We start from the raw sequence: 13,671 nt of genomic DNA, 5'->3' as shown, positions 1-13,671 counted from the left end.
AGTGTGTTGTTTCCTTGACAACCTTGTCCCAGATGCTGCCATCACAATGGGAATGGTGCTGTTGAACGAGGCGGCCACCTCCAAGGGAGACGTTGGCAAAAGGAGAAGTGAGTAGAAAGGATTGATTGATTGCAGCTTTACACAAACAACAATTCTGGCAATCCAGTGCACAAGCAAGCAAACACACACACAGTACATACAGTACATACAGTATATATATGTAAAAAAGAAAATTAAAATGTGAGAAAGCACCTATATCAAACATCCCAAGAAAATGTCATCTTAACACGTCTTTCAGTTTTTGAGTTACGAAGTGTCCAAAAACAGTCGTATAAGTTGAGTTTATAAAGTCATATTATTAATTAATAGCAATGTTTTACTTTTGCTTTGTTTCAGTTTATCTGTAGAAAGTTCCTTACCAGCACTTGAAGCCATCTAAGGGTTTATTGAAGGAAATAATAAAAAAAAATAAACTACCCATTATTATGTTTGTAATAGTGTGTCATCGCTTTAAAACAAAAACCTTTGGTTTACATAGCCTGAGAATAAGCCTCTTTAACGTACTTTACCCAAGAAGATGGCTTGATGGAGGACACCTTCTTGCGCTGCCATGACAACCCACATTTCCCATGTAAACATTTCAATAATTTCACTTGAACAGAACTTCCAGCATGAGCATATTGAACTTTATAGAACTTGCCATGCTGAATCAAACCACACCAGCATGAGGCCTTTATATATATATATATATATATATATATATATATGTACATTTTCCCTTCAAATGCAACAGAACCATCACAGTCTCGAAGCATAACAGCCCCATTCTTTCAATAATGTGCGTTACAAGTCCAACCTGATTGGTCGTTGCTGTGTGGCATTTTGAGAACTGGCAGGGGGGCTGTAATTATCCATATCAGGGACTCTGGGAGCCCTTTTTCGCTTAAAGCAATCTCACATTAAATGGTAGCAGAGGTAGGATTCATGCGTTCGACCACCTGAGACTGCTGAGAAACAGTTGCTGCCTGTTGTTCAACAAGCTCTTCTGAGAAGAAGTGAAAACACTTCCGCAGGTGCTTTTGTGAGTGTTACCTTCAAGTCTTTTCAGTTGTGGATGAGCCACACACTAATAAGATCCTGAGTGTCACTATTTCTGACCCTATTTGACAAATGAATAACATCGGCCAGGTGGGGGAAACATTCAGGAAAAAAAAATGAGAGAAAAATATTAATTATTTCACGAAAGCTGTGTCTCACAGTTCACTAACACATTGCAGCAGGTGTTCACTGATACCAGAAATGGTTTATATTTGCACATACAAATGAAAACCCCCGGTCTGAATACACGTGTGCAGCACAATGAAAAGCACATTGACAGATTTTAAAAACAGTGGAAGTGTTATAGAAACGTTTAACACCAATACATTAGTATCATTAGCAGTCAATTTAAATTCCGCTAATTTCTTGCGTTCTATTGGGTCAGTTTATCCAAGAAAAAATCAAGGCATACCAGCTTGCAACATAATTAATGTACTGTTTATAGGAGTAGTTTTGGTTCGGCACATAAAAAAAGCCAACAGAATAGCTCATTGGCCTTAAATGATTAAATTGTTAAGACACATACTGTGCAGTTATAGCAACACCTCACATTTTCTCATTTGTGTGACATGTACACGCAGAAACACGTACACTCTTGTGTCTTTTTTACAGATTCAACCTGACATGACCTAATAAGTTATTCATCACAAACTCTTCAAGTTTGCAAATTTACAGCATGGGCAGTCAGCTTGACACTGAAAAATGCCTCTTGGGTCTTTTTCTGAATGATCTAGTACTTTTATCTTTCCGTTAATGAAGGAGCCATGTACGCAGAAATTGCTCTCAGTATCCTGCTGGGTCTGTTTATGTTCAAGAAATTTGCTACACCAAAGGCACGAAATAAGGACAACTTAGGTTGTCATTATAAATCTGCTCAGCCTTGCCATTTGATGTGCGTCAGGAGCAGAGCATTACACAATCATCCAGATGGTCACAAAGAAAGTACTTACCTTAAGTTTTGTTTTACATTGAGGAATTTCTTAATTATTAATATAACAAATTATAATTGTTAATGTTATTTTTGGACACATACCAATAAGTGCATGTGAATCTAACCTCTGCGTTTAACCCATCATTATAATTATCCGGGGAGCAATCAGAGGCACCTCAGCCCTTGACCCGTCCTGGGATTTGAACCGGCAACTGGAAATGAGAAGTACAAGACAATGTGGCACTGCACCCCAACACTATGGTGCTCCCACATTAACATTACAGCTATATATACTTGTAAATATCATATCAAACAAGAAAACTCCCAATTCAGCAGTAGCAACTCTATTAATATATTATAAAATACTTGTTTAGAAAACTTTTCTACATATATGATACTGTTCTCTCACAAACTTATATATAGATCTGCAACTGTGCGCTCACTCCTGAGAGGCTGTGGATTATCTGTGGACTCAATTGTGAAACCTTAGTCATTCACAGTAATACACACAATCAAGCATAGCGACAGTAAGTCAAAGACGAGAGCACTTCACTGATTACACTGGAGTTTACCTTCAGTGTAATCGGATAAGACAATGTGTCTCAAGCAAAATGGGTGGATGAGAAATTTGTTTTAAATTAATCAAGTGTAATGAGGACGCGGAGCTCTCGAAATGCTGGCTTGATGCTTCAGCTACACTTTGCTTTATTAACAGAAATTCCATGTTTTTTCACTCCCGCTGTTGTAGGATGCTGGCAAATCAGCGTCTTTAAGTTGGAAAAACTCCGGTACATATTTTCCATTTTTTGGCCTGGTTTTGCCCATTGACACAAAAACTCAAACAAATGTTGTTTAAAACATTTTCTATTCGGTTAAAATTTCAAATTGAATATGCAAAATATGCAAAACTACAGTGTTTTGTTTTTTCTAAATAAAACTTTTTGTTTAATTTAAATTGTTGAAACACTGTTTTAACATGCAGCAAATTATAAATAACTGCCAGATATTGAAAGTTATTCTGGAAAAATGGGCAAAAGCACTTAGCCGCAGGACGTTTTATGACTCTTTTGTGGTAAGCCAAAAGAAAAAAGTCCAGACGGACATTTTGAGACTGAGGTGTTAAAGGGTTAGGAATAAATTGAAATATTCCAATAATTTACTTAATAATTAAATAATTAATTGATTAAATAATTTACTTCGTTATTCCAGTAAGTTAATTTAGTTAGCATGATGCTGGATGCTGGAACGTATGGCTCTTGACGTTGACTTTAGAAATTACAGCTCTAAAGGGAGATTTTAAAGGCATATTAAGTAGCATTAACTGTGAATACAAAGGTCACGGGGGGGCTGGCATGTGGACTGTTGATAAAACCGCACTGCAATAGGTTCAAAACTGTGGCAGGAGCGATGGCGTTGTTCATGCCTGCCACGTTTATTTGTTGTCCTGTTCCAACAAGGCACACAATGTACCTAAATGGCAGCTCTCAGGACTGAAGGACCACTTGACACCACCACCTACCTACCCCGCCCCCTTTTATTTCTTATCCAAACAATGTCAACACTCTGCTTCCCTGAGTAAGTCACCTGCCAGGTTTGAAGCCCGTCAAGCGACCACAGTTATTGCATGATTGCTCTTCTTCAGCATCCAAGCAGAGCTTTTACATGATCTCTAGATTGTGTGAAAAAGGGATATTTTATGTCCTGTGTAGGTAATGACCTCAAACACACAATGGGAATATCACAAAGTAGATTTCATCAGAGTTAGTTTGGTAAAAAGAAAAGGATGAAAAAAGGTAATCTTTAATTGAAATGATCAACTTTTTATTTGACTTTACCTATGAGAGCTTGGCAAATACATGATGATGGTTTTATAATAAGCTGCAAATGTGTTTCTCAGTAACTGTAACTTTCTTTGTTCATGTTCATTCTTTCTTTCACCATCTCACTCTCTTACTCCCCATTTCCTTTCTTCTTCCTACGTTTGGAAAAATACTGTCTTTCTCCTTCAACTCAACCTCCGGATTTATATAATTACCACCTACTAATTAAAATAAATTGAAGAAAACTCATCTCGCTGATTACTTGTTAGTGCTGTACAAGCATCCTAATGCTTTCTGAAAACTTACATAAACACACAGTAGCTAGGTTCCCATGAAAATTGAACACAATATTCAAGTGAAGTTTCAGAAATGTGGTAATGGAAAATCCTGATTAATGTGTGTTTCCAGCCATTGTTGTACAACAAATATTTGTACCTAGTTTACCAAGATAAGCATTAGTGCACTAGGAAGATGAGCGCCAAGAAAGCTCAAAAAGTGTGTGATGAAAAATTGTCGTTGTCAAAGAATGTGTTACTGTTGATGCCAGGTTCCGAAATGGAATCAAAATGCTTTCTTGGATTATTTGTTCCAAGTGCCTTATTCCATTTTCATACCATGATGGGAGGTTTAGCATTAGTTCATTTTACAGGAGGTCTGAATTATCCCAGATTGGGTTGAATTTGCATGGAACAGAACAATACGTTACATATAAGTACTACCTCAAACTATATTCATCAGACTTAGACCTAGATCAACACACATTTACTGCTTTTTTCTCTAGTTTTAAAATTCCTACAATTGAAAGCAGAAATTGGAACAGCGTATCACATGGGAACAAATTGTCTCTGCAATAATGTCTCTACAAAGTGGTAAAGCCCCTGGCCTCGACAGATTCCCTCCTGAATTTTATAAAAACAAATTAAAGGCCAACTGGCCCCCCTTCTTTTTTCAGTCTATAAAGACTAAAGCGCTGAACAAATCTAACTCTTGCACCTACACTCCATCAGTTATCCATCACACTGTTGTGTGTTGTGTGTACGTTTTGCTCAGGTGTGTTTATATAGTTGGTGAAATTGAAAATTACATTTTTTTTCATCTATAGGTTGTGCTGAGAAAAAAGGTTACAAGACACTCTATCTTGCACATTCCTATATCCTATACTGTACGTTTAAACAGTAATGGAAAAAAGCAGCCGAAATGCTCTGTGTTCTAAGGGTTAATTGAGTTAAAATGCACTGACCCAACTGCGTCCGTTTTTTTTTTACCAATTCAATCTCCTCCATTCATCCTCTATTTTGTTCAGGACACGCTTTAATACAGTTCAAGGTCCTACACAGACTGCATTTTTCTAACGTGAGACTGGCAAGAATATTTCCAGCTATAAACCCTATTTGTGACAGGTGCAAACAGACTCCAGCAACTATCTACCATCCACTTTCTCATTGACTTTTCCCTCTTTATTAGCATGACGTGGCATTCTTTTTAAGTGGAAGGATTCAAATCTTCCAACAAATAACCAGTGGATTAGTGACATGATGCTAAATGTAAAGCTGGAGTAGAGCCGACCTGGATCTGTGAGCATATCCCTTGTCTGTATTGTTGTCCATCTATCCTACTTATGTCAAATTATACAGCGATGCAACTGCTTTTTTTGCTTTTTGTCCTTTTATGATGCCAGTTTTTGTTTTGCAATAAGACTTAAGACAATATAACATCATGCTGTGTAATTGCATTACCTTTTAAATTATAAAAACCATAAATAACGTATTAAGAAAAGGTAAAGTAGCATAGAGAATGGACGTCTGTCAGTAACAGAGAGGATTAAGCGTGGATTGGAGTGTAATCACTGGATGTGGGCGTTAAATCCCTGGCATATAACTTCCATACTGCTGAGTGCAGATACAGGAAGTTATCTGCTGCTTTCATGGGCATCTGCACCAGAAAGCAGAGTGTACGCTGTTTCTCAGCGGTGACTGAACGTGTGATGGAGTTAAAAAATCACCAGATGTGCACTATCAGTGGATGTACTGTATGTTCGGGTGGGATGAGATAGTCGGAGGGGATGTGAAAGTGAAGGAGGATGAAACAAGGATGAGAGAGAGTAATTAAAGAGGCAGGGGAAGTGAGATTGCACTGTGAAAGAACAAAGTACATAAGAGACATTTTTAAAATAAGGTCACAATCCATCAACTGCCACCTCTTTCTCCTGTAATACCAGCATGTCATACAAAACTACCTAATTTCAAGACAACAGAAAACTTATTAAAATACAAAAAACCTGTGGAGGTTTTTAAGGTTATGCTGCAGATTCTTGCAGACAAAAACATAACATTGGATTAAGGATAAAGTGAAGCATCCTAGCTGTATATTCAATATTTTCAATATTATATTCAATATTGTGCAACGATCTTAAAGCACCACCAGTGTTGTTGTTTTTAATTCCTTCATTCATTCATTGTCTTCCACTTAATCCTCCACATGAGGAGCTGCACACCCTGGACAGGTCACCAGTCCATCGCAGGACCAACAAACGGCCATTCACACTCACATTCACACCTACAGTAGGTGTGAATAAAGTTTAAAGTGTCCAATTAACCTCTGCTTGTTTTATGACTGTGGGATGAGACTGGATTACCAAACACACACGCATACAGAAAAGCCTGCGGTCCCACCTGGTTGCAAACCTGGCTCTTGTTGATGTAAGGCAACAGTGCAGGCCACTGCTCCACCATGTTGGAAACCAGTCATTTGGAATTCATCCACAAGTCATGGCTCATCTGTTAATTGGGCAGTGTCAAACTTTTAGGAGCATCACAATATATACATCCACACTTGCCCCTCCCCTTAATTTGGTATAATAAGTTAAGTCCATATATTTTTTGCCTTCCTCCTGCTTAGGAAATGTAAAATGTATTTTTTACCATGCCAATATATCATGATTAAGATTGAGCCAAGTCATGCAGTCAAAAGAGGAATTACCACCTTTGTCATTGAGGGAATTCATTCAGCTTAAACAAGTTTTCATTTCACCAAGGTCATAAATCTCTTAGCATATTAGCATGCTCAGTGTGTGTGTCTCCCACTCATAATTGATGACTTATGGGAAATGCATCCCACTATGCTTAATGAAGATACCCAGACATTCACCCTGCCACTCTCACACTCACTGGCTTATACATAGATGTGGCGACACAGGGGCAATAATAACTAACACTGACCCTCATTTCAGTATGAATGGAACCATGGCCGCGTACCCACGTGTGGAATTGCTATGGAACAGCTCTGCAGACAAGGAGTATGGAAACTAGCCCCAGGATGATCCAAAACCTTATTCCTAACCTCCAAACCAAAATGAATGGTTAAACCTACTCTTCACCTAATTACACTTCGTTTTGATGAATGTTCTCAGTCATCCAGGTCATAGTCTTCTTCAGTAGTTGGCTGTAGGCGACTGGACTTCCCATCCAAGACGCTTCTTCAGTTCTGCTTTCTAATAACACTTCATCTCTTAACTCTAACTTAAACTGGCGCCTCAGGAATGAGGCTCAATCTCGTTAGGACAAGGTTTTGGTCAAGGTTTTCGGTCCCCATGAGGACTATAAAGTCATCAGCCTATAATGAAGCACTAAAAAAAAAAAATCTAACTCTCCTGCCCACACGCCGTCAGTTATCCATCACACTGTTGCTAAAGGAAAAACAAAGATCCACTCGACTGCTCATCCTACACACCTATCAGTTCAACAAACTGCGATGGTGAAGTATTTTCTAAAGTCATCGCCCTTCACCTTGAGTAGATCCTTCCTTATTTAATTTATAGACTGGGTTTTTCCAGGTCATTTTTTATTTGAGATGCTTGTTTAATATTATTTACACTAAACTCAATAACCTATCCCCAGAAGCCATTATATCCCCTGATGCCAAGAGGGCATTTGATAGGTTGGAGTAGGAGTATCTTTTCCATACATTAAATAGATTTGGATTTGGCCGTGAGTAAATTCAACTAATTAAAATACACTGACCTAACTGCGTCAGTTTATACTAATTCAGTCTCCTCTATGCATCCTCTTATTTTGTTCAGGACACGCTTTAATACGGTTCAAGGTCCTACACAGACTGCATTTTTGTAAAGTTAGACGACTGGCGACTGAATATTTCCATCTATAAACCCTATTTGTGAGGCCCCAGCAGCCATCTACCCTATGCTGTAGTCTTGTCTTTCGGGGATTCCTTTTTTGACATATGACATATAACAACCCTCTCCTCTGTTTGGATGGGTCCAGTCATGCAGCGTACCTACAGATTCATTGCCTTTTCTGCTTTATTAGCTTGAGGTGGCATTCTTCTTTAGTGGAAGGATCCAAATAACCATAATAATCCTCCAACTTCCTCTCTGAACTCTAACTTAAACTGGCACTTCAGGAATGAGGCTCTGTCTCATTAGGACCAGGTTTGGATCAAAGTTTTCGGTCCCCATGAGGACTAGTAGTCCTTACAAGGTCAGCTTTATGGCCAGTAATCAGTATCAAAAAGTAGTACTCCAGATTATACATTTATATATATTTATATATATATATATATATATATATACAAATATATATATTTATATATATATATATTTATATATATATATATATATATATATACAAATATATATATATATATATATATATTTATATATATATATATATATATATACAAATATATATATATATATATATATATATATATATATATATATATATATACATATATATACAACTCTGGAATGGTTGTGTTGAATTGTAAGTGGAATGAATGGAAAGTGAAAACAAATGGATGGGGAACAGCTATGGTGCTGACACTGAGAGATGGGAGCTAACAGTCTTATACATACAGTGCATGCATTACAGATCGCATTACACACACAGACACAAACCAGTGGAGCCCTGAAGATGAATGACAGTAGACGCACACAAAATGACTCCGTCTGAGAATCTGTTTTAACCTTTTCCAACCAAATATTTAGCTCTGACGTTGAATCATCTGTCTCTGTCGCTCTCTCTCAAGCAGTCACACGGAGAACGTGCAGAGATCTCACTGTTTAGTCTCCAGGAGAGGTCCTCATCCTAATCCCTGATTAACATTATCAGTCGGTGGTGACAGTTTAATTGAACACAGTGAATCTCGAGGATTAGCTGCTACATAAGGGTGTGTGCGAACACTAATGCTGCATACACACACATGCTAACACACACCATTCCTCTGCGGACTTGAGCTTGTGTGCGTTTGACGTAAGAATAGCCACAGAGGAAATAATGTGATAACTGCTGCAAACAAGAATTTTCTGCAACATCGCAAGTTTGATAATGAAAAAAGGACGGTGCCTTACATAGCATGCAAAATGATTCTCTAAATGAACTTTAATATCGGAGGGATGTAGGACAATGAGCAGTGCTGTGTATTGTTGTGGATGTTCTCCCAACTCCTTTTTTTTAGCAAAACATTGAATGTTTTAAGGTGTTTTTTTGTCTTTTTTTGTCTTTTTTTAACCAATAGCAGGTTGCTAAGTATGCCTACATAGGTGCTTACATGTGTGGTAAGAACAGTGGCGTGTTTTTACTGTATATTTTGTGCATGCATGTTGAACAGAAAGTTGTACCTAGTGTTGGTTCGTTTGCGCCGGGTGAACGAACTGAACTGAATCACTTACGGAAACGATTCGTTCGTCCGAGTTCAGCTGATCTGTGAAGTGTCACGAGTGAGACAGCGGCAGTGGGCGGGGCAAAATGGATTCATTCACTCACTGCAGACACATAACAAATCAGTCTCTCACTCGCTCACTCTCCGCGTGGCACAAGATGTTTACACTTAACGAAACGACAACATAAAGACACACAGATAAGATCCCCGTTTATTAACTTTCCCAGTAAGCACACACTCAAGTGAGGAGACTCAGCAATGCTGCAGCTCAGCTGCCTCTGTGATGAGAGAGAGGAGGAGGACAGTGCAACAAGATCAAATTATGTGTAAAAGTGTTGCATCCTGATCTCGCCACCTTTCATAGTTTCCGCTGTTGAAACCTACAACATGACAAAAGCTACTGTGAGGTAGTCAACGGTGCGTGTACTGATACAGCAAGTGATTCGTTCGCTGAGTGTACTGTGCATTAATCCAGTTCACCAGTTCAGTGATTCAGCGGCTTGAACTGTCTCGGCAAATCCCAGAACAATGCCGAACTTTAGATCAGTTCAAAAAACCTAAACTTGCAGAGAATGTGTGTTAAACTCCAACATTTAGCAAGGACGTTTTTAAAATCTCTTATTTTAACAGCGGGGGTTTGGTGTGTTTAGAGACAGCACTGACAAGAGCCGGAAGCGCTGAACTGAGTCACAAACCATTCTGTTTCAGTTCAGTGAGTCAGGCGGGGTCTGCGCTCCGGTCATGCAAGGAAGAACTCAACGATTCGGTGAACAAATCTTTTTAGTGAACTGATTCTAAAGATTCAGTACACCGAAAAGAACTTTTGTTCCCATCACTAGTTGCATCGGTGGTTATAATGTGGGTGGAATTATCTAAATGGACGTCTTCAGTCAGATTCAAACATTCTCACAGGCCTTTGTCTGATACCGTTCATCAGAACGCCTGATAAAGGAAATGCAATAATGTGTACGTCACATGTATCACTTCCAAAAACTTTACAGATTAATACTTTTGCGCTGCTCAAAACTGCCAAACACTCAATCATTTTGAGGGGGAAAAAAATATTAATCAGTGCTATTTTTTATTTATTTTTTGGAAGAGTCCCTTATGACTTATTTTGGCTTCAATAGCTGTAACATATTCAAGACTGATTTTTATCAGTAATCAAACTGGCATATGAAGGAGAATTATTTTGGTAATGCATGTTTATTATTTATTATCTTTATCTTTACTGTCTTGCTGCTGTAACAATGCAAATTTCCCCACTGCGTGACAAATAAAGGACTATCTTATCTTATCTTATTATAGAATGTGTGGCAGTTTTGAGCAGGGCTGAAGTTGTTTCAGAGATTTATGCAGAAAAATTAATATTTATCTGAAATGTTTTTAGAAGTAGACATTTTTGTCCTCTAATGACTTTAGAGTATGGTCTTTTTTCCACTGTGTTCTATTGATCTATTAGAAAAGAAATGTATTTGAGAGAGTCTTTCTTACACAAAAATGTGAATATGCACTAACACAGACAAAATGATGACCCGATCAAGAGGGAGAAACGCCCCAAAAATGTCCATCATGAAGACTGAGGATTAAGGTCTAATGGTGTTTTTTGTTTGTTGCTTTTTTCAATGCTGCAATCGAACAGAATTGAAATGAAATGAGCGATAAAGAAACGTTATGGTTATCTTTGTTGTTGTCTAATTTGTGTGTGTGTGTGTGTGTGTGTGTGTGCCTTTACAGTCATCTGCCTGGTTGGCCTTGGCCTGGTGGTGTTTTTCTTCAGCTTCCTGCTCTCCATTTTCAGGTCCAAGTACCATGGATACCCTTACAGGTAACTATGGCAACCAGTTTTTTTTTTTCTTTTTCATCCAGCTCATTTGACACTTATTCAAACACAATATACAAGAAAACAGTGATTCTTTGAATGACCGAGTTGAAATCCAAAAATCCAAACCAGAACCAGGTCCATCCGTTCCCATAATTCCTCTAATTTTTACGATGGCTGCTCCATTGGAAACTTCCCTTCTCTGTACACCAATCTCACTGTAAAGATGTCCACAAGGATTTGAAGTAGGTTTATAAAATGAATATAAATTCCCAGTCCCAACATATTTCAAATCATGGATGTGTCATTAAATGTGTTTTTCGCGTGGACATCAAAACCCTGTGGCAGTGGCATTTTGGTCCCACTTTGAGCCAAAGGTCACCACAATATAAAGATTTAATATGTGACAGAAAACACTTTATAAGTCGGGGTCCAGCTCTTAAAAGCTTAAAAGCACATGCACAATATCACGGGACAGTGGGAAACGGCTGCAGAAACTCACAAGTGGTGCAGGGAAGGAAGAACACTTCAATAGGACGGATCATTTATTGTACCCGGTTGTGACCTTAAGCTCTGAAATACAAAAAAAAATGGCTTTTTGAAAGAGGTTTGAAACTGCCGAATATTTGCCAAGAGGGAAGAGTCACTTGTACTTTTTTATTCATTGTACATTTTGAATTGTATTCCTTTGCATTGGCGTCACTCTTTTTTCGCTCTTTTGTTCACATAAGCCATTCACTGTGAAGTATTTGAAAGGTGGATTAAGTCAAATGAATTCAAAAGTGAGGGTGGAGATGCTTTGTTAGCACCTACTCTACTCCTCTCTAATAATCGGCTCATCTATGTAGAGGAAGATAACGCAACATTTCATTGAAATTAGTTTTTTTTTGTCTTGTTCTGGAAACGAGGGAGTGAATTAGTTATTACTGTTTCACTGAGTTATGGCACGGTGGTCGGTCCGTGTATTTGTTACACTTTGCGTTTCATATTAAACTGCTACTAATAATAATGACGATTAAAAACAACACTTAAAAACCAAAACTGTTTCAAACTGCTTTATAATAAGTAATAAACTTAGCAGTTAAAATAAAGAAATGCTGGTAGTGGTAGCAGGAAGCGTTAAGCCCTTGAACTCGCTGCCTAATTTCCTTGAGCAAGTGCTGTAAATTTAATAAAGACATTTTAAGAGGCGAGTCTGCTGCTCCCGTGTTGCCTCTCCTTGATGAAAACTGAGGAGCAGCGTTGTTGTTGTTGATGATGATGATGATGATGATGATGATGATGAACAAAGATGCCTCTTCAGGAGGCGTATGAGCAATTTTGCCTGATGAGTTGCTTCTGCTGTAGAAACTATTTAAGAATCTCTGTTTTGATCAACAGCCACAGTTTTGTTTTTTGGTGTTTTTTTTGTTTTTTTTTCCAATTCTACTGAAGATGTGTTGTTATTGTTCGGCACAAGCCCAAAGAAAAACACCTCATTTATGTCCAAATCGTCCTCTAATTCCCTCTCTCTTTTTCTCTTTTAATTGTCTCAGCTTCCTTATTAAGTGAAGAAAAGACGGTGGAGGAGGTTAAAGGAGGATGAAGCGGGAGTAGGTGAGGAGGAGACGAGTTATGAGGATACTTGAAGAAGAAGACGCAGCATTACAATTGATTTTAGAGTGCATGTCTTTTTTTTTTTAGTTGTTTCTTTTTTTTTTTTTTAAATCGACTGCTATCTTTGACTTTGCAAACTGACTCATTCAATAAATTATTACCATTTACACTGGAAAATAAAGGATTTGGGCATGTATTTGTGGTTCTCTATGGTTCTTTTCAGGAGTTGAATATTGTGTGTGGGTAGACACAATGACCTGGGTTTGTTTTGTTTGTCATCCTCTCAGTACATAGCGCTGAAACAGATGAAAAGTGAAACACTACTGTGCCGGTTGGTACATGGTACACCGAGCGTATCGCCGACGACACATTTGCACAAGCGCACTTTGAATAACCGTAATTACGTGATGGTTTGTGATCTGTTTCTCAAAGCTGAGAAGTTGCAAGTCAAATCAAAGGCGGTTATTACGGTAATTACAGTCGCACTGTTGCAGGAAGCCAGCGAATCAGCGTCTTTGTCACCAGAGAAAAAAAAATGCTTGTACATAGTTTCCATTTCTTGGCCTGTTTTTGGACACTGAGACAAAGACTCAAACAAATGTTATTTGAAATAGGTTTTATACCAGTGGTGTCAAACTCATTTTAGTTCAGGGTACCACATACTGTCCAATTTGATCTCAAGTGGGCCAGACCCTTCAAATAATTGTATGATAAACTATTAACAA

General features: G+C 38.1%; 1 protein-coding gene across 1 annotated transcript in view; it reads left to right on the top strand.

The window, feature by feature from the left end:
- Positions 1 to 13,142, top strand: part of tusc3 (tumor suppressor candidate 3) — a 65,442-nt gene extending 52,300 nt beyond the window's left edge. Inside the window, exons 8-10 of the mRNA XM_058641762.1 lie at positions 33 to 107; positions 11,266 to 11,356; positions 12,886 to 13,142. Of these exons, the coding sequence (XP_058497745.1) occupies positions 33 to 107; positions 11,266 to 11,356; positions 12,886 to 12,901 (182 nt within the window). The 3' untranslated portion in view covers positions 12,902 to 13,142. The remainder of the gene's footprint in view (positions 1 to 32; positions 108 to 11,265; positions 11,357 to 12,885) is intronic.
- The last annotated feature ends 529 nt before the right edge of the window (positions 13,143 to 13,671 follow it).

The sequence above is a fragment of the Solea solea genome, chromosome 10 (genome assembly GCF_958295425.1).
Source record: "Solea solea chromosome 10, fSolSol10.1, whole genome shotgun sequence".
Lineage (NCBI taxonomy): Eukaryota > Metazoa > Chordata > Actinopteri > Pleuronectiformes > Soleidae > Solea > Solea solea.
Note: the sequence above shows the minus strand (reverse complement) of the source record. Positions and strands in the feature narration are given on the sequence as shown.